Raw genomic sequence first — 21,573 nt, 5'->3', positions numbered from 1 at the left:
TTATTATCAGTGGTGGAAGAATTTAAGTGTAGAAGTCTGCTAACATTGAGAAACTCAAAGGATCCATGTTTGCGCCAAGGTGGAGTTACAACAAGATCAGGCTGCAAATAAGGTGGCTGATGAAGCCACAAACCAGGCGACAATCTCTCTGAAGCTGCAACTTCATCAGCATTTCAAGCAGTGGGATAAAGCTAACGCACTGGACGCCATAATCCAGAAAGAAGTGACGAACTTTGAGGAGGAATCAAGGGGATCAAAGGCTTTTGAGTTCAGCATGCAGGGGTCTAAGGACCAGAATAAGTAGGAGCTACCGCAGAGGAAGAACTGTGGATATTAGAGTCTATCCATATTTCATTCCTACTGCAGACTGATGGAGGACCCCAGATGTACCTCTGTGGAACCAGGGGGACTCTAGCACACATACTGACAGGATGCAGAGCAGCTCTAATTCAAGGCTGGTATAGATAACACCATGAGAATATCTTGTGGGTATTAGCTGAAACATTGGAGCAGGAGAGGCAGATAAAGTGGTCAGTGAGCTAAGAGGTAATTAGACCTGTCTCCTCTATTCAGAAGGGAACCAAGCCAGACACGTCCCACAGATCTAAACCCACCACACTGCAAATGGTGAGGTCTTTCCAGATGTGGTTTACACCTCTGTCTGCCCAGACATTGTGCTGTGAAGAAGACAAACCTGGTGGAACTCACAGTGCTGTGGGCAGAGGGTTGTCAGAGGCACATGAGAAGACATCTTTGAGATGTCAACCTGTAGTGCAGGACTGCACTGACACAGGATGGCAGGCATGGCGTAGTCCCCTCAGAGTTCGGCTGCTGAGGCGTTCCTGCAGCTTCTGCTGGACGACCTGGAGAGAGATGCAACTTGGCAAAAGGGGAAGGAGGCAGAGAGAGCCTCTTGCGGGATGTGGAATTGGCGAGAGGACAGACGCTGAAAGGAGCAGATGGGCAGCGATTCGGCCACTGCTGCTGCCCTGCCAACTGGAGGATTGAGGCCCGAAACACTCTATGAAAGTTGTGCACCATCTGAGGACATCATCTCCTGATTACTGTTACCTCAGTGATAACCACAGAGAGCACCAGCTCGTGTCTTCTGCAATTACAGTACAGTGGACATGAGAAAGTCTAGACATGGTTAGAACCTGAACGGCAGACTTAAGCTTCCCAGTTATGATTTAAGTCAAAATATTGCAGACGGTCCTTTTCAGTTTCTCGTCAATGTGAAGAGAAAATCATGTTTTTTAATGTAATGGCATGGTGAAGTCTTCAGCTCTTATACAAGAGCAACCTTGAAAAAAAGGGTACATGTATAAAATGAATTAATGGTGAAATTTGTCACTGGCACTAGAGCTGAGACATTTCAAGTTCAGTATGCACAAAGAAAGAAAAGATATATTCGATCAAGCTTTCATAAAGCTATAAATAAACAGGTTTAATAAAAGTAACAGAACTTATTCCCAATTGAATGTGGTTTATGTATAAAACATGTGATTTTGAGACATCTTAAGCCTGAGAGTCACACAGCTCAAGTTAACTATCATAAACTAACAAAGATGAACAATATTGCACTCACATCGTGGCCAGGAAGCCCTGCAGGAAGCTGTGAATGTCCTTTTTAAAAGCAGCAAAAATCTCTTTTTCTGACCTCCACTGCTTTGACTTCTCACCTTGCTGCAGTCATGGAGAAGTGTACTCCAGGGGTTCCTCAGTCCATGATAAAAACTAAAGAAATAACCTGAAACTGAGCTGGACTGGAACCCAACTTCTACCACAGGAGAGAAACCCATTCTGCCTGAGCGATAACAGCCCTGCAGCAGTGAACCCCCCAGTCTGGTAGCCAAAACAGGTTAAGACAAATTAAATGAATTTGCTAAACCCAGCTCCGCCCGAGCGAGCCTGATGGGGTGGGTATCAAATGATGGTATTTGAGTGTGTGAATGCTGCACCGAATCAACCAATACACACCACGACCCCACAAATTAAACCCTCGAGCTTCGACAACCACCCACCCTCCACCCCCCCTCCCCCTTTTCACCGAATGCTCTTCCCTCTCTTGTTCCAATTGGTTGGCTGCCCGAGTGGGACTTCCCTCCCTCCCTGTGAGTGTGTCACCTCGTCCAGTGACAGTCCTCCCATGAATAGGTACTCTACCCTCTCATGTGCCAGATGTAAACGTGATATTTCCTTGTTGTCTGCCGTCGGTGTGGTTTCTCTGGGTCCAAACATGACAGAATATACAGCAGCCATGTATATTCCTCTGTTGGTTTTTCATGCATGTTTTGAGAATAACATGTCCTTGTGGCTGACGTGGTCGTGTTGTTTTTTGTTTTAGTGTTTTCTGTCGTCTTTAACTCCCCCTCTGTTCTTTTTCTCCCCTCCCTCTCTCACCTCATCATCGTTATCTCAATATGAATCTTTGTATTTGGCTTATCTGGTGTGGGGCTTATCGTTCATCTATGTGCTGCTCTGGCTGCCTCCTCCATCTGTCACATCTACTGTACCAGCATGCAGTTCTGACGGTGTGGAGAAAAACTTCACTTTATCTGGAGCTCACGTCACCTCACACTACTGTTCCACAAGTGAAGCGCTGGAAAAATAATGTTTAAAAACCGCAGGAGATCTTTCATTGTAGATGCAGGCTATGCAACCCCACAGTCACTCAAACGGTGATTTCTCCAAAGCAGCTGCTGCTTAAGTGAACTTTGAAGTAGAGAAACCTGTTTCTGGGATATTCTAACAGGATTTCTGAATGTTTTTCTCAAAGCAGGCATGATTTAAAACCGAGACACCCACAGTCTCCATGTTTATGTTTTTCAGTGTGAATTCAGTTTTTACAGTTGCAAATTTAGGAGAATGTACGTTATCAGGAGCTTTGTGGTGCTCTGGCTGCTGAGGCTTATCTTTACAAGCACAATGACTCTTTAAATAGCGCCTGGACAAAGAGTGTGTGTGTGTGTGTGTGTGTGTGTGTGTGTGTGTGTGTGTGTGTGTGTGTGTGTGTGTGTGTGTGTGTGTGTGTGCCGGGGGGGGCTGTCCACGGGAAAACAGGCGATACTGTTGTAAGCTGTTGCGAGGAGTGAGTGATATTTTTTAGTTTGTAGAGAAATAGAGGCTGAAGGGGAGAGAACACAGAAACGGAAGGAAGCGATTAGAGCTGGAAAAGAAAAGGCGAATAAAGAGAGGAAGCGATAGGTGGAGAGGAAGGAAGCCATGAGGGCTAGTCGAAGTGAATTAGAGGGCAGAGAGACATGGTGAGAGGGACTTCTCATATTTTCCTATTATTCGTCATTAAACAATGCAGTGGAGAAAACAAATAATCCGGAACACCCTTAAAACTGCCACCAACTCCCACACAGACACAAACCACAGAGAGGAAAAGAGGCTCAGCTGTGTGTGGATTCAGCGTGTAGGTGTGTCGGTCACGCACTCGCAGCTCAATGACCCACTCAGCATTCAGGCTGAAGAGAGGCTGAGCCTCCTAATGTTATTTTAGACTGCTGGTGGTGTGTGCTGTATTTTGTCATTGGTGTGTGTATATGTTCGTGTGTGTGTTCTGATGTACAAACCTGATTCCAAAAAAGTTGGGACACTGTGTAAAACAAAACAGAATATGACGGCTGGTAACTCTTTTTGACATGTACTCAACTGAAAACAGTGCAGACTGTATATTTCATATGTATCTGCTTATTCTGAATCTGATGCAGCAACACGTTTCAAAGACTGGGAAAGATGTGGAACCCTCCAAGAACAACTGTTTGGATCATTCCACAGGTAAACAGGTTGATTGGTAACAGGTGATAGCATCATGATTGGGTATGAAAGGGGCATCCTGGAAAGGCTAGTCGATCACAAGCGAGGATGGAGAGAGGTTCACCACTTTGTGAACACACGATTGGATGAAGGAGATTCATACATGGACTCAGGAACACTTTGTCAAAGTTTTGTTGGTAAACGTAGTTTGTTTGCAAATGATTGCATTCTGTTTTTATCTCTGTTTTAACTCAGCATCCCAACTTTTTTGGAATCATGGTTGGAGTATTAGGGAGCAAAAATTGCTGTATGTGTGTATGAATTTGGTGTGTTCCTACTATGAGATCCCAGAGACCCAACAAGAAAATAGGGAAAAATTGAAGGTTTGAATTCAGTCTGTTCAACATACAGTATGACAGCACAAACGTGTCTGTATCTTTATACTGTGTGTGTTTTCACTGCACATGCATACCAGTATCTCCACACGTGCCCAAACATCTGACTAGCAGCGCAGCACTCTGTCTCTCATCAAGCAGCCTGTCTCACTGTAGCCATGAGAGGCCGTCTGTCAGAGGGCTGATGCTGAATGAGCAGGCGTGTTTTGACAGCTGCTTCCTCAGGATGCTGTTATTCCTTTCGTCAAGATTTTTAGGCTGTCTTTGGATAGATCTCCTATTTGTTTGCAAGATGAGTGGTTGCTAACTACTTTCCCAGCCTGTTTCTTGTCCTAATGTGCCGAAACACGTCTCCACTGCTGACAGTAACAGCTGACTGAGCCCTGCGTATGCTTCACATCTGTTTAAAGTGGACAAAAATGAGACCACAGATGGAAAACACATTTTGTTTTCCAGTGTGTAGTCAAATTTTTGGTATATTTTTGAAGTATTTTTAAGCACATTGTTTGTAAGGTACATCAGCACATACATATGACACCTGTAATGAAGTTGTATATTGTTTTACAGTATCATCAGAGCTCTCATAGTAGTATGATGTTAGTGGTATTACAATACATTAATGTAATTGATGAGTGGGATCAGCTGCTATGGTGTTTGGTTCGACTGCTAACTGTTACAGCCCTGGATCACGTTTGAAAACCAAGTTCATTAGGATCCAGGTTTCAGGTTTGTCAGCACATCTAATGTGAAATTAATTTACAGCTGACTTCAGGAAAATATTAAAAACAACATTAGCACCACCGTCGCGCTGAAAACCAGGCCCCACTTTGTAGATGAGGTGGATTTGCAGTCTCCACATTAGAATAACCTTTAACAATAAAGACCATTGCAGGGCTCCTCCTTACCACCTGTCCACCTGAGCATCACCAAAGAGCAAGTTCACAAGGTTATCTGGACTTGGACTTCGTGCAATCAACTTCCCAGATCTTTAAAAATGTTCCAGGATTAAGTAGATATTCAAGCATAACGAGAACAAAAATGATGTTTTAAGTCGTTTTATTAGTGCAGAGTCTGAAATTAGCTTGTTTCAGCAGCTAGTGCTTTCAGAGGAGGGATGCAGGGATGGGAGGGTTTAATGTACATGTCTTAATCTGTGTGCTGGAGTTTAATCAGAGTTTATAGTAACAGAGATAGAACAGCAGAGGTCAGTCTTTGTATTATTCATGGGCTTTTTCACTGCATACACTGAACTGCACAAGTGGCTGTGAGGTTTTGTGTGTTGGTGATTTTCATCGTGCTGTGGACAACAAGCAGTATTGCTGAGGAATCACTCTCATTTTATGACAATATAAACCAAATCACAGTGAAATCATTGCGTTGCAGCTGCTGTGGAATCCCACAATAACCCACACATCTCATCCTGCATTCATTATTCAGTGAATGAATTAGGGTTGGGAAGATTTAGTGTGTAATTGCTTTTCATTTGCATGCATCTGTTGCTGAGTGGGCTCTCTGGTCTGTCTCCAGTCCCAACCACCGCAAGACCAACTGAGTAAGGAAGGAAAGGGAAAAGTAGGATGTTTATAGATCTTTGCTCAATGGGGTGTAACTCCCTTTTAAAAGGGCCTTTAATAACCCCACTTTCACAGCAAGGACATCTCTATCAAGGCTACAAAACACTTTAAGTGCAATTAATTAAACAGCTGTTGGTGATGTACTGTATTTCTAGTCCTGTTCTGGTGCCTGACGCTTATCCCCGTGGATGGCTAGCCAATTAAAACATCAGTGGCGTCCTGCTGAAATATTTTCAGCACTGATGAAATGAAGTTCAGCAGCAGGAACATTTTCTGACGAGGCTGTGTGAATTATCAAGCAGCGGGCGTCTCGGTGTCAGTCTCTCAAGGCTTCTCTCTGGACACACTTAGTTCAGCAGACTTTCAGGAGAAGCAGAGGTACCAACTTCTCCACTGATGCTGGTCTCAGTAGACCAAAAAAACATGTTGACTTTTGAGAAAGAAGCCGCTCTCGTTTTCCTCAGCTGGAAAAACACCCTCATTCTCTCCTGCAGTTACTGCGCTGTTGCTAGTATTACTGCTCTGCCCACCTACTCGAACAGAATAACCTATTGAATAAAACTTCACGTGTGAGATCTGGGAATTGAGAGACACTGTTGTTGAGAGAAGGAAGGCATGAAAAATAATCAGTTGAAACTGCATTAATCTTCAGCCAAATGGGGGCAGAGGAACAAGCCATAAACACAAGTATTATCACATTATTTATTATCACACATATGCATATTTACACATCTGCAAGACATTGACAGTCCTTTGAAGATGTATCCAATATTTACTCCTTTAGCTCCGTTATGGTCACCACTAACTCCTGAGAGAAATATCTGGCCCTATCAGCTGCTTAACGTGCCACCCTGTTCAACAGCAGCCTGTTGCAGCTGGAAATGGGATTGATGCTCATTTCTTGGCTATAAAAGCAAAACAATGAACAGAAAGATGTTAAAATGCCCATTAGAGTTACAATCAGGTGTTAATTCTCTGTGGGTTTGCACTTTTGTCACTTTAAACATCATATTTTATTGATTGTTTATAAAAGAAAATGATCTTTAAAGCACAAAACTGGACTTCAGGCAGGGTTTAAAATAGAAAAACTCAGAAAATCACATTATTAATACACATTATGCAGTTAAACATCAGGTGATAAGACAAGATAATGTGTGAGTAATTTAGTACATTGAAAACAGAAGTTCTTTTACAGGCACTTGGACTGTCATTTATGTTATTAGACCTATAGTTGATTATGTGCTTCACCTCCATTGCCTCCACTTTTAATAGTTCTGCAATACCACCCAGCAGATGTCTCCTCAGCACAGTGCAGCAAAATTCTTTTGATATTCTACACACCGCGCCTTTAAATCTTTCCCAACCATAAAATTGCGCTCTTGACTGTCATGCCATGACAACGGCGCGTTAGATCACCTGATTAATTGTCTTTTGACTGCGCATACAAAGAAATATCCATCTTAAGTTTGAATATGCCTGTCGTGAGCTCAGCGCTTAAATCACACAGTACAATTACCTTGTCAGGGTGTGGGATCTAATCAGGGTTGCATTTCACAGACCTACTTTTCACTCCAGACTGCTGTAATAGATGCTACATTTATATTGGAAAACACAGTAAGCATGACTGAAAAGCTATTGTAACATCACTGTTTGTGTTTGTGAACTGTTACTTGCCCCTTTATGTTCTTAGTAGGTGTCTAAGCTGTAATAACAGGGAAAAAGCAGGTTTGTGAGGAGACTCTGGAGTTCTTTTGTCTGACACATTTTCTACTCTCCACTGTACCGAAGAATCCTTCCTCTCATTGGTCCAAAGTTGTGGCTTTGTTGGTCGTAACTGGCTGTCACTTTTGTCTCTGTATTTCTATCGTGTGGTTTCCTTCATTGGCTCTCTGTTTTGGTCGATGCTTGATGTTGGACAGCATGATCTCTCCCCGTCTCTTTGACCAGAGCTAAAGCTCATGCAAACATCTCTCGGCTGATCGCTCTGCCTCTCTGACAGTGACACTGACCGGACCTCTTCTCTCTTCCTATAGGCTAGCCACACAGGTATGCGCTCGTACATTTACAAGCAGAGCTCTGTGATTGGCTCGCAGGCAGAGCACACTGGGATGCGGACGTATTACTTCAGCGCTGACACTCAGGAGGACATGAACACCTGGCTGAGGGCCATGAACCAGGCCACGCTGATGCAGAACCACACCGACGCACTGATCAGGTAGACACACGCACACATTGTACATCTTGAACCACTGAATGAGGTCCATGAGTAGAGGAGCACCTTCAGTCAGTAAACACTGTGAAAAAGTCTGAAAAAAGTTCCAGATCATTACTTTTTCTTTGCCTCCTGACAAAACTTCTCCCCTTCATGCCATGAGCTCCCCCTTGTGTTTGTTGCCAGTATTTTGATCCTAATGTTGCTTAAAGGAAAAACTCAGGTTTTGTATTTTTGATTTAAATATAACATTGATCATGACCATGACTATGACCACACTAAGAAACACCAAACACACAGACAATTACTACTTTAAAACCATAAACTTCATCAGTCCATCTTTGGTGTCGGGTGTATTGTACAGTGCTGTACAGGCCTGCCTCATTTACATTTATTTATTTATCCGCAATTAAACACATTTTTTCACTGTTACTCATAAGCACAATCCATAAAACATAATGTGAGCTGAGCGTCTGTGTGACATGACAGCATTTGTTCATGTGTTTAACAGCATGTGATAGCTGCAGTTGTTGTGTCCTATAAACACACACCTCTTAGAGAGTGTTTTGTCGCTGTAAATGACACTGATGCCTGGAAAAACATCCCACTCTGCTGTTTACAGCTGTAGAAAATCCATCAGTCCCGAAGCTATAGACTGTAGTGTTTCTACGTGTTTGCTTGCTTTCAGAGAGATGTTGTAAAACGCTCTTTTTGAACAAGCAGCAGCTTTTCCCCATGTATTATTCATGTGTTGATGGGGGGGCAGATCAAATATGTCCCATCACTCACCGGCAGCCTCAGACACCCGCAGCTCGCACTCGGTTTTCATTTTTAGTTTTCAGAAGGGGAAATTCCAAACACTACGCCTGTTGTTCATGAATGACGGAAGAGAGATCTAGATGAAGACAGATTCTACGTGTTACCTTCATGCTAACACTGTCTATGAAGACCGCGTCTTTAGCGCGTTATGGAGGCATTCATAGTGAATTACACTGCATTCATAATCAACAGCCATTTGTACTTGACTAATTATAAGCCAGAGGTTGATTTATAGGTTTTGTAATACATTATGAGTACTTATACACACCTCAGCAAGCAACTGTAGTAAGGACTCAGTACACTTTGCAGGTTGTATGTATGATCATCATAGTGTTTCACTGTTGCTGGTAAATAAAGTGTAATGTTCTGTAAGATGCCACCAAATGCAGAGAATTACAAGTATAATATGTCCACTTTAGGAAAGAAACCTTAAGTTCTAAAACCTCTGTGATAAATTACAAGTATGATTTTGTTGTGTTTGTGTATGAGTGTCATAAAGCATCATGAATACCTTCTAACTGACTATGAATGCCCCCATAATGCGCTAAAGATTTGCTCTTCACAGGAATTGTTACCCCCTTCTAACACAATCTACTGGGCAGATACTAGTCATCATAGAGCTGATTTATATTAAATATATTCAGATGCCAGCCGCTGCCGTGGAGCATGGAGGCACCTGAGGCTGTTTAATTAATTAGAAATTAAACTTTGGCGTCCGGTTCATTGAATTTCAGAGACCTGACTGTTTCTTGTCACACGGGACTTCATTACTGAGTTTAAAATCTAGTTGTGGTGACGAGGCTCTGCTTGTCATCTGCCCTGCTTTAAAATGGTCTGCATGGTGTGTTTAGCCCTGTCATTAAAGAGGAGGCTAAAAGTTTCTCTTTTATGTGACAGTCATCTAGTTCAACTGGAATTCAGCACAACAGAACAAAGACAAAGACCGCTGAAATGGTGAAACACGACGTCCATGAGATATCAGGGAGTTGATCAAATGAAGGAGAAACGGTTCATATCGAGTAAAAGCCACTATAATCCTTTAAGGAGAAAAAATCAGCTGTCAGGATAACTGCCATAGTTATCATCTGGTTCTCTTGTGGCGTAGGTTTAAACAAACATTCGCAGTAAGAGTTAGAGATAGATTGTTACCCAACAGTCCACAACAGGGTAAGGACCAGAGCTGCGACCAATTTTGGTGACGGAGTTCACTTATTGGATGAACCACTGACCTCATTGATCCACATACCAGTCCAGAGTCTAAAGTCTATTTAACTCATTTGAAAGGGTTTCTGATAGAGTAGATATTAATTCATCTGCGCAATTCTTGTGCTTTTATTTCAAATATTCTCATTCTTCTTTAAAAATCATACCAAAAGGTTTTTAGTTTGTCGTTTGTCATCGCACTCTTTGAAGTTTTCTTAGAACTCGTGTAGAAATCTGCTCACTAGTTGCTTTGCTCAACTGCTTAGTTTCTGGAAACATTAAAAAGACTTACTGGGGCGCCCCTATAGCTCAGCTGGCAGGGTGTGCGTCCCATGTATTGAGGCTCTTAGTCCTCGGCAGTGGCCGCAGGTTCGACTCCCACCTGTGGCTCATTTGCTGCGTGTCATCCCCTCTCTACCCCATTTCCTGTTGTACCTTCAGTTGTCTCTGTAATAAAAAGGCTAGAAACCCCCCCCTGCACTCCCACACCTGTTTGTATGTGAAGCCCACTTAACCTGCAGCTCAAAGAAATTGCTTTGGAATACATTAGATTTAATGCGTTTTTGTATACTTTGTGCTCTTTTAATAAGAAGTGTTGTGTGCTTTGCTGCAGCCTTGTGTAGCCTGACACATGATACCAACAACAATAACAGTAATGATAAAGAGTGTCACTATTTATTTCAGTCATTGGAATCAGACCCGAACTGGAAAAAGAGTGGATTGATGCATGTCGAAAAACAGTACACAATCCGTCAATTCATTCATCATTAATTAAATCTTTTTGTATTTAAACCAAAGACTAATCAAAATAAATTCAAAGCAATCAAATCAAACAATGGTTATGGGTATTGATCAAACACAAGCGTTCAATTACAAGCCATTTGTTCAGTCCAATAATCCAATTACTCTATTAAATCAACAGAAACCAAATTTCAAGTGAGTGAAAATCAAATGTCAGATGTATTTAGTGTTCACATGAAAAGGACTCTGGATCATCTTTCAGTCCACTTATTAAGCTTGAGGGAGAAGCACGTAGAATGAATGCAGTTCAGTTCAGGTCAGGGTTCACATTCATCCATCTCTGCTCCCCGCAGTAGACCATCGGACAAGTTAGAGAAGCTCAGCATGTTGCAGCACGCTGTCCCACAGACAAACCACGTAAACCACCACAAGACCAAGACCCCAGACTCTGAAGTTACGAGACCCATCATCCACGAGGTCCTGCTGGAGCCCATTCACCGTGACGCAGACGAACGCTGCAGCTTCCACAAAGAATCTTCTGCCGCCACCACGTTGGAGCGTCACATAGGAAGTGCAGCCCTGGAAATGGACACACACACTTCCCTCCCCTCCAACCCCGCACCCTCTGCCCTCCCACAGTCGGACCACGTGTCGGCCTCAGCGCCCGTGTCCAGGGTTCCATCGCGGGCGCCTTCACGAGCCGCCTCGACGCTTCCCTCCAGCATTTGCACGAGGAATGGCCTCGTCTCCACGCCCAGCCCCATCCTGGAGCCCAACGGCATCGCAGCGGGGACGTACCAGAGGGCCCCAGCGCCGCTCCCTGCTGACACACACAAGCAGGTGCAGAGGAGGAGTGCTCTGGAGCAAGTGGAGCAGTGGGTCCAAGTGCAGAAGGCTGAGCACAAAGGGTAGGTCACTGTCACATGTTTCATTTTGGGGAAAATACAAATGATTTTTTATTGTTTTATTGTATAGAAACACACACAAACATAGAACTCTTTTGTTTCAGTGTTTTATGTTTAAACTTTTAAACTGACTGTGCAGCACAGAGAGAGTAGAAAGCCAAAATAAATAATCCATGTTGTTTAATACATTAATGTATGCTACAGAGTGCACTGCATAAATACAGTGCAGGGTTCATACAGTGCAGAGTTTGAACCTGAACCTGAACATCAACCCGTCAGGAACATATTAGGTTTGCAGTGTTTTTTTTCTCAACTCAAACTGAAAAATCTGCTCCTTGTTATTGAACAAATTACTAGTGGCCTGAAAATCTGTTTCTAGGAACAGAACCCAGGAAATATAATTGTTGTTTGATTAGATTAATATTTAACCATGAACTAAAAGCCAAGGGTGAGATTAGATGATTCTTTTATAGATGTTCTGTCAATGTGATGTGGAAAAAACACCCTTTTGTGTGCCTTTGTGACAGCACCTCATCCAGAGAGAACACCCTCCCTCGTCGAACACCACCTACCCAGCACAAGTTCACCACCGTGGATGCATACCAGACCCTACCAAGGACCCCTCGCCAGAGCCCCCCACCTGCCCGACTTGGCGAGTACAAGTATGCCCAGGACCGCCTCAGCCACTTCCGCCTCACCCCTGAGCAGGGTGGCCCAGGGTCCAGCACTGTCTGGCAGCTGTACGAGTGGCAGCAGCGCCACCAGTTCCGTCACGGCAGCCCCACAGCGCCGCTCTACACCCCGGCCCCGGAGTACCCATTTGGCGCCCGTCCTCCATCGACTGTGCCTCCCTCCTCAGCACCCAGGTCCGAAGGGCCGCCCCGCTGCGTGTCGGTACCACCTTCATCTGCAGACATCCCTCCACCGGGGCCTCCACCTGGCACCAGCAGAGCCATGTCGCCCACACGGAGGCCACACACGCCAGCTGAGCGGGTCACCGTCAGGCCCATGGGCGATCGATCAGTGGTGGACATCCCCTTTGCTGTGTCCCCCCGCAGGACCAAATCTCAGCTGCTCAAGGTAAAATAACGTCTGGTAGAAGCAGAACAATAATCTTGTTGCAACTTATCTGTTTTAACTGGTAATGCTGTAATGCAGTGTGAGTAACTAATGCAGAGTTTTACTATCCAGGCACGGCCTCTGACGCATCAAACCAAAGGAACGAGACAATTAAGATGAGACGAGTCTGATGTTTTCAGCATTATGTTTAGAATTTAGGCATTTTGCTCAGAAGGCAACTTAAAATGAAAGTAAACCCAAATTCTGAGAGAAGCTCGACAGCGCTCAATCAGCTGAGAAATATTCAAATGTCACCAGAGTGTTCAAGTAATAGCACAAGAAAAGAGACACAGAGAGGTTAATACTGATGTAGGAAGGATCGTATAGAGATCATTGATTGGACAGCTCAGATTCAATGACATATGAGTAACAACAGATTATTTCATGTTGTCACTGCCTGGATTGTATGAATTGAGTCCGTCTGGCTTTTTGTTCGTGCTCTTTCAAACATTGGACCATTAATGTGTCTTTCCCTTCTGTCAAATATCAAATATAACGGTTTCTCATCCAGAACAATGTCAGTCATTCTGACAGCGTGGGGCTGATGTTGGAACTGTGCTCCACTGAACAGAATAATTGTTTTAGTGCCTTGGGGTGCAGTGACACACGTAATCTTAAGACATTCAGTCCCTTAAATCACTTCAGCTAAATCAGCAGTCAGTCAAAAAGAAACTGTAAACTATAATGAAAACGTATATGTACTAAATAATATTAAATGTATGTGCAGACACATTGGTCACATTTATGTAAACTGCTAAAAAATCAGCAGCTCCATTGCAATTTGATTATCACATTTTTGAAATTGAGTGAAAAAACACACAAATATGCAAATGTACTCCCACTCTCCCACAACCACAAGCAATTAAATTTTGCCCAGAGATAATAAATAATGTGGTATTTTGTTATCAAGGTCATGTCAATCATTGCATCCTCTGGAAGAAGAGCTGCAGCCTTCTTCACTTCTTTGCTGCATTGTTACTCTGTGATTGCTCAAACAGGCATTGTCCATAATTTGATGTTTTTTCTCTCAGCTCCACACACTGTAAAGTGAAATGTGTTGTCTGTGTTGTCAGGCTGCTACTATCGAGAGACGGTCGATGCCTCCATCTGGTTACATCACACACACAGTCAGTGCACCCAGCCTTCACGGCAAAACGGTACGTCTTGCAAATAACAGCTCAAATGTACCTCAGTGTAATGCAAGTATTATTATTTGGTCGTTTACTTTAAGCATGGATTTAATCATAGTGAGAACTGTTTGAGCATTTGAAGGCTTAAGAGGCCTGCATTGGGTGATGTGTATTTCCCCCTCGCAGTCTGCTTCCAGAGTCCAGGCATATGTTTCTTACACTGTGTTCACACTGCAGAAGTACATTCATTCTCTGCTACAACAAGATGTTAACAGATATTGACCAAATCTTGATTAGTCCTTTCGGCATGAGCCAGTTGGCTGATCATGTGGGAGACCTCGCCCATCATGTGCAGCGTGCTGTTGTGAGTTCTGCCTTTTGTTTCAGCACCATTAATCCTTCTAAATTTAACTGCTTGTGTGATTTGAGCAGCCACACCACCAAGCACTGTGAATGCAAGGTCTCAAACAGTTCAGTTTCACTGAAGGTTGGTGTGGTCAGGTTTGATGCCAGATTTAATGTCCTGTGGTGCCTGACAGCCCGAGGAGCTCACCCTGTTCCTCATTCAGCTGCGCCGGCATCAGGCCAAGATGGCCTCCGCCCGTCAGCACACGTTAGCCCAGCTGCAGCGGCTCAACGGTCCCAAAGAGCCCTACCACCACAGCCAACTCGTCACTACCACCACCACCACTAGCACCAGCCCCCTCCTCAGCTCCGTCCCCTCTCCTGTGTCCCACCTCGGACACGTGGGCCTCTCAGCTCCCCTGGGCTCTTTCAACACCCAGGTGGGGGCCCCCTGCGGCACGCCTGCCTGCCCCCCCCTCATTTTACCATGGGCTGGTAGAGATTGCCACTAAACATATTGCAGGGCTGCATTATACTTAACTCATATCGGCCGCTCTCACTATTTCCTTCTTGTTTATTTCATATGTTTATTTTCAACATTTTCTCAGAGAAAAGGAATTGTTCTCGTCCATTTTTCATGGTTCTTTGAAATCTATTGGTGGTCAGTTTATCTGTCCTTCAGTCTGTCCGTCTGACTCTTTGGTCCAAATACCTCAGCAACTATTTTAATGTCTTTCTGTGACATTTTGTAGAGATGTTCATTGTTTCCAGATGATGGATTCTGATCTTTTTGAGGAAACTCTCACAATTTCAACTTGACATTTTTGTGAAAAGTGATTTCTGGATTTACATTACATTTACTTTCAGTAATCTTAGTCCTCAGAGGATGAATCCTAATGAAGATATTACGAAATATAATTTATGTGACATCACCTGCCCCAATCATGCAGCACCTGGTCTCTGGGATCTCAGAGTAGGAACACACCAAATTCATACACACATACAGCAATTTTTGCTGCCTAATACTCCAACCATGATTCCAAAAAAGTTGGGATGCTGAGTTAAAACGGAGATAAAAACAGAATGCAGTCATTTGCAAACAAACTGCGTTTACCAACAGCATTAATCTCCTCTATCCAATCATGTGTTCACATAGTGGTGAACTTCCCTCCATACTCGCTTGTTAGCGACTGAGCCTTTCCAGGATGCCCCTTTCATACCCAATCATGATGCTATCACCTGTTACCAATCAACCTGTTTACCTGTGGAATGATACAAACAGGTGTTTTTGAAGCGTTCCACATCTTTGAAACATGTTGCTGCATCAGATTCAGAATAAGCAGATATTTACAAAAATCAGTGAAGCTGATGAGCTCAAACACTAAATATATTGTCTTCAATTGAGGGTATGTCAAAGTTATCACATTCTGTTTTATGTTTCACTCATCGTCCCAAGCAGACTTGCTGAACAAAGGGTCCATAACATGACAGTCACATTCACTGATACTGAAATGTTCTCCATCCACATCGAGGCACACTCTTAGGCCAGACCTGCAACTCATACATAGTAAACTGCATAAAAATCAAAATGTGGGATGAATAAAGACACAAGAGTTAAATCAGCATCAGTCTCAGTATATCAGTGGCAACCTCTACCCAACATCCCGTGCTCCAGTGGTGTGACGTCAGGCATGGTTAATCTGTGAGCGCTGGCCTGGCCGCCGTCATAGAACCATCCGCCTCTTTTTCCATGTGCTGTTCTTGGCTGGTCAGTTTCCATATCGTGCTTCTAGTGACACTCTCCATAGCATGTTGTGCTACTAACTTTCCAACGTCCACGAAGCCATCCCATGCTTTGGCTAACCGGCTGGCTGTGGATGTGTTGGTCAGTTTGGTCCTCTGACTCGTGAATCTTTCATTTTCGGCCGTCCCAACGTCTGTTTCCTTGTTGAGTGATGTGAGCTGAAGTAAAATTCAGTGATGTTTAGAGATCTGCTGCTTCTACTGGATCTGGTTTGTGCTGGTGTTCCATGTGTTGCAGTTGGAGCATCTTTGAGAAGACAGGTGAATGTATTCTTACTGTGTGTGTGTGAGTGTGTGTGAGTGTGTGAGTGTGTGTGTGTGTGTGTGTGTGTGTGTGTGTGTGTGTGTGTGTGTGTGTGTGTGTGTGTGTGTGTGTGTGTGTGTGTGTGTGTGTGTGTGTGTGTGGTGCATGTCGGCACAGACACGTAACAGCAGTTCATACCTGATGCACAAACGTCACTACATCCTGTTTGATGGATTGTCAGTGAAGCTTTGTCAGATTCAGGCAACTCAGATGGTCAATTAATTGCTGTTGACACAAATCAGTAATCCACACTCACATGTTTGTCCCCCTCCAGGCTGATGACACCTACATGCAGCTGAAGAAGGACCTGGAGTATCTGGACCTAAAGGTGAGATGTGGACGTGGACAGAGCTCGTCCCCTCATCCTGTTACTTATTTGAACTCTTCTGCTTTAGTCCAAGTCTGTTACTGCTGTGCCTTTTCTGATAACTAACACACTTCGTGTTTCTTACTGACAAACACTTCTAACTGTTGAACTGAGACATTAGTGTGCACTCAACAGACAGAGATGTCCGTGTGAGACAAACTGTCCCCGGTAGACTTTGAAATCTTGTGTGCTTTTAGAAGCATCTGATGAAAGCAGCCGCCATTTTGTGACTGCGGCTCTGTGTCTTTGTGATCTTGACTCCCAGATCAGAGCTCTAGAGCCCCTGATCCTCGCAGTTCACAGTTTACTACTGCACTGCACTGCTGGGCCTCTCAGGCCTCTAACGAACGTAAGCTGTATGTGTACGTGTGTGTGTATGCGTGTATGTGTCAAAGAGATCTGATGTTGTGTGTGGCGTGTCTGTCATTTACAGCTGTGCATGTCTCTACAGTGTTCAGAGTAGGGATGCATGTGTATTGTCTGTATGTGAGTGTGTGTGTTAGAGAGTCTGTTCTAGAAAGACCATCCCATTGCTTCCAGCGCTGCATTCACTGCTTGAATGGCATCAAGTGTCCTCTGTCCATGTGACCTTTGACCTGTCCACCCCGCTCCCATGTGGCGATGTTGACGATGCTGTTGAGCAGTGGGCATGGGATGGCTCGGCAGTGCATGTGTTGTGGCTGTGGCTGTGGCTGTGGCCCGGTGGTTGAAAAGCCAGCTGCTTCTACCATCGTCTCTGAAACGCTGCACCTCCTTGACAATAACACGGGGCTCTACTGTGTCACGTCTCCACTCTTTTCCAAAAAGATCCAAGCACAAGATAGACCTGAAATTTTTCTCTTTGTTAAATTTGCACACTATTTTAAACCTTGAAAAGAGTGTTTCAGGAGGTTATTGTAGCACTGTAGAACCCTGTCAGTAACCCCAGTAAAAGGGAGCACCTGAACTCAGGAAGTCCAGGCCGTGCTCCTAAAACTATTGTCCTGTTCACAAAAAAAATGCTTTTTTGAAAAGTACGTGTACAGAGGTTTAATGGATTACGTCAATTCGTGCAGGGCTTCAAAGTGTCCATAGCCATTGTGTTCTTCACGGCAAGAGCTGATGTTTGCCAAAGCTCACTCATGTTGTCATATACAAGAGGCCAAGAGAACGTGCCACAGATCTGTAGTAATCCTGTAGTTTGTAGCTGGCCTCTGTGTTCTCTATCTCCTCTATTTCAGCACCATCACTCCGCAGTTCAGACGCTTTCTTTTGCTGCACCGCTAACATTTGGAAATGTTTATTTTGCGATTTCCAGGTAGTTGGAAGTCAGACGCTGAAGGAGTCAGGGAAACCTGTCAAGGTTGCAGAAAGTGACGTGGATGTAAGTACAAGCTGAGTAGCTTCTGAGATGTTACATACAGGCCGGCTCTGGTTTTTTACGCCGTGGAGGAGGCTATGTTTTTGTCCCTGTTTGTTTGTCTGTTAGCACGTAGGATGTCTGATGATAACCTGTTAAGAAAGAGAAGAAGCTGATGGCCAAGAAAATGTTGTTTCTTCAAAATATACTGTGACATACTGAGGGACTTCTTTGAGTGTTTTTGCTATTTCTATTATATATTGTACTTACTTGAATGAAATAATCTGTCAAATGTATCCAAAAATGTTCCGTTTGTACATGTAGTTTGATGCAAACACACATTCACGTGCAGTCTAAGCATTTCTACATGTTTGCTGTCATTAAGATAACACATTTTTAACCTTCAGTTACACTCTCTGAGATCTGTCTTGTTCCCTTTTGTTCCACTCCTGACAAGCAGACATGAGATGTTAGTTTGTTTAGCGGAGCAGCACTGACTGCTGCGGTTCAACTGGGAGAAAAGTTGAGGGTAATTAGGGCAAAACAAACTGTGGATGCTGTGCAGAAAGTGTGGGAGGACGTGGTGCACTTTTCCTCTTAGCTTTAAGGGTAAAAACAGAATGCAGAGAGTGTAAATACATAAATGCCATAACTCTTTCAGTTTGATAATCCAAACAATTCCCTGCGGTTTTTCAAACAGTCTTGTAACTCTGTGAAAGTATTTCTCAGAATAAGCTTCATATGCAACAGTTTAAACAATTTATGAGAGCGTTGTCTGCGATGAATATTTGATTAGATCCAACAGCAACATCACCGTGGAGACAAAACAGGATTAATAATTTATTTGATGGAACATAAAAACTACCATTGAGTGTAAAAATTTCTATGGATAAGCACTTTGTTCGTATCAAGCTGCTCAGTCACAACCTTATTACATGGATGTTGTGTTGTTTTACCGCAGGATGATAAAGTGATTCAACCTTTGCCTTGAAGTTTGCAGAGTTTAATCTGGGATTAATTAACAAGGCTCAGAGTCTCCCTGACACTGTAATTAAAAGTGTCAGGTGGGTCGCACCCACTTTGTGTAATGGCCTCACTCACAGTAATTACACCCGAAAGAGACCCGGGGAGCGATGGGACTGACTATTAACTGTTTACTAGCAACTATTACTAGCCTGCATGCGTGCACGCAAACACTTAAAGGCAGATATGTGTGCATCAATGTACATACTCACAAGCATACAGGTTATTGTGCACATAATTTATCTACGGAACAGGGAGAAGTTGCAATTAAGTTAATGGGCCACCTAATTACCAGAGGTCAGCACACATGCACACTTTGGTGAGCACCAGACCGTGAGAGATGTCTCCCTCCCCATCCCACTCAGCTCTGTGTCTCCCCCTGCAGGTGAAGTTAAGTCAGTTGTGCGAGCAGGACAATATCCTCAAGGATCTGGAGGCGAGGATCAGCTCCCTGAAGGAGGACAAGGTACGTGCTCTGCCGGTGACGCAGGCTCTCAGTCAGTCTGATGAGTCAACGGGCAAAAATGTCAGATCATTAGAGGAAATATTACAACGATGGAGCCGCATTCAAAGACCAAGTTTACTCTGCTGCTGTCAGCGCAGCTGCAGTGGAGTTTGATGATTCATTTGTTAAACAGAAGCACATATCACATTTCACCGGTGGTTTCTAGAGTCAACATTCACAATCTTAGAGGAAACTGTTGAAGGAGAGGCGGGGGTGTTGATTTCTCTGACTCTTCTTCTTGACTGGAAAAGCTATCACTATTATCAGACTTGTCCAGAAACAAGCAATTGTTATAGTACAATATGCATACTGTTTGCAATGGTAGCCTGATCATACACAGCTCAGAGGAAGTTAAATGAGACCTCATGGTGCTCGTGACTGTCACTGTAGAAACATGCTGCCCCCTGGAGGCATTTCTGAGTGAGTGTTACCCATTGAATCGTGCACAGTATGAGGGAAGCAGGTCTTAGCTGCTTTGGTTGACCTCCTGCTGCGTGACTCATCACCCCTTCAGGACAAGCTGGAGAGTGTGCTGGATCTGTCCCACCAGCAGATGGAGCAGTACAAGGAGCAGCCAGCCCACGCCCACAAGATCGCCTATCAGCAGAGGCTGCTGCAGGAAGACCTGGTCACCATCAGGGCCCAAATATCACGCCTCTCCACGGTATGTATGCCCCTGTGTGTGTTTAAGAGACAGTGTGGCTGCGTGCTTTTGTTTTGTACAGTGCAGCCTGGGGGAATATGGATGAAAACTGTCAGAATATTTAGGATATTTTTCTAAAATGAACATATGTATGCAATATAAGCATTTGATGTGATACTGTTTAAAATTCACCGTCTGCCTCACCTTGCTCAGACACTGACAGCCAGACAGAAATAAAGTAGAAAACAGTGAAAGTGACTGGCAGCGAAGCTAACGAGTGAGACAGGATGAGGAGGGGTGGTCTTCAGCTCTCCCGTGAGGCTGTCCTGACAGACATCAGAGCAGAGACTTCCACCCTTCGCACAGAGTTGAGGCAAAAAATTGAGGTCATACATTCAGAGACAACAGGAAGTTTTCAAAGCCTGCACCACGAGATGGAAGAGACACTCACCAGCACTATGCCCAGGCAATCGCTGAGCAAGCTGACGTGACGCTCAGTCTCATGGACGCTCTCAACTGCGTCCAACAACCGGAGCACTGCCATGAATTGAAAGCGCTGAAGCAGCTAAAGGACAAATGCTTTCATCTTGAAAGAGCGAGTCGGCCACAAAACTTGGTTCATTTGTATTCCAGAGGGAGCAGAGGCGTCCCGTCCCACTAAATTCATGATGGAACTTATTCCAGAGATTCTGTGTCGAGAGCTTTACCTCCTCAGTGGTGATCAACCCATAATCATCCGGTTACTCTATTACGCACAAAAAAGAGAGAACCATGGGTCTCACTGAGGTGACTGGAAATCAATTAATCAAAAGTATGTATCCAATAAGAAACATCACACAATCACAAATGTTTCCAAAATGTGCATTTATTTGTGCCTGAATAAGTGTGTGTATTTACACGTGTAAATGTTCCAGGGTATGTGTGTGTTGTGTATGAAGGGAGTGATGCTTGTAGTTAAGTCTGTGGAAACATAGAAAATAAAGATGTGAGCAGTAACACATGTATGTATGTTGCAGACTGTGGACGAGCTGAATCTCTGTATGTGTTTGTGCGATGCAGGAGATGGCCCTCGCCTGGGAGGAATACAGCAGGCTGGAGAGATCTGTGGAGCAGTTGAGGACAGCGCTGCAGGCACATATGAACCACAGCGCCACCTCCCAGGTGAGAGCTGGTACTGCAGCTCAGAGCAGGGTCACCTGTAACCTGCTAGCTCTCGTTCTTATTGGCTGGGTTTTCTATTCAGGACCTGTGACTTTGATCAGTCTGTGTTTAGTTTAAGTTTTCATTGATAGGACAAACTATTTCTAGGGCTTTTATAAGTGATCAAATCTAAGGTGAAAGCTACAAATGATGTGATCAGAGTGAAATATTCGTTCGCATC

General features: G+C 44.0%; 1 protein-coding gene across 7 annotated transcripts in view; it reads left to right on the top strand.

Moving 5' to 3' along the window:
* The window catches only part of plekha7a (pleckstrin homology domain containing, family A member 7a), a 136,714-nt gene that overhangs the window by 106,754 nt on the left and 8,387 nt on the right, over positions 1-21,573 (top strand). For 3 of the 7 annotated variants that reach the window (XM_070972132.1, XM_070972134.1, XM_070972136.1), the window contains 11 exons: positions 7,768-7,949; positions 11,063-11,617; positions 12,142-12,694; positions 13,807-13,890; positions 14,403-14,648; positions 16,590-16,643; positions 16,948-17,031; positions 17,980-18,045; positions 19,430-19,510; positions 20,064-20,213; positions 21,252-21,353. In XM_070972132.1, the coding sequence (XP_070828233.1) occupies positions 7,768-7,949; positions 11,063-11,617; positions 12,142-12,694; positions 13,807-13,890; positions 14,403-14,648; positions 16,590-16,643; positions 16,948-17,031; positions 17,980-18,045; positions 19,430-19,510; positions 20,064-20,213; positions 21,252-21,353 (2,157 nt within the window). The remainder of the gene's footprint in view (positions 1-7,767; positions 7,950-11,062; positions 11,618-12,141; positions 12,695-13,806; positions 13,891-14,402; positions 14,649-16,589; positions 16,644-16,947; positions 17,032-17,979; positions 18,046-19,429; positions 19,511-20,063; positions 20,214-21,251; positions 21,354-21,573) is intronic. The other 4 variants (XM_070972133.1, XM_070972137.1, XM_070972135.1 and 1 more) reach the window with 4 other exon arrangements.

The sequence above is a fragment of the Chaetodon trifascialis genome, chromosome 10, assembly GCF_039877785.1.
Source record: "Chaetodon trifascialis isolate fChaTrf1 chromosome 10, fChaTrf1.hap1, whole genome shotgun sequence".
Lineage (NCBI taxonomy): Eukaryota > Metazoa > Chordata > Actinopteri > Chaetodontiformes > Chaetodontidae > Chaetodon > Chaetodon trifascialis.
Note: the sequence above shows the minus strand (reverse complement) of the source record. Positions and strands in the feature narration are given on the sequence as shown.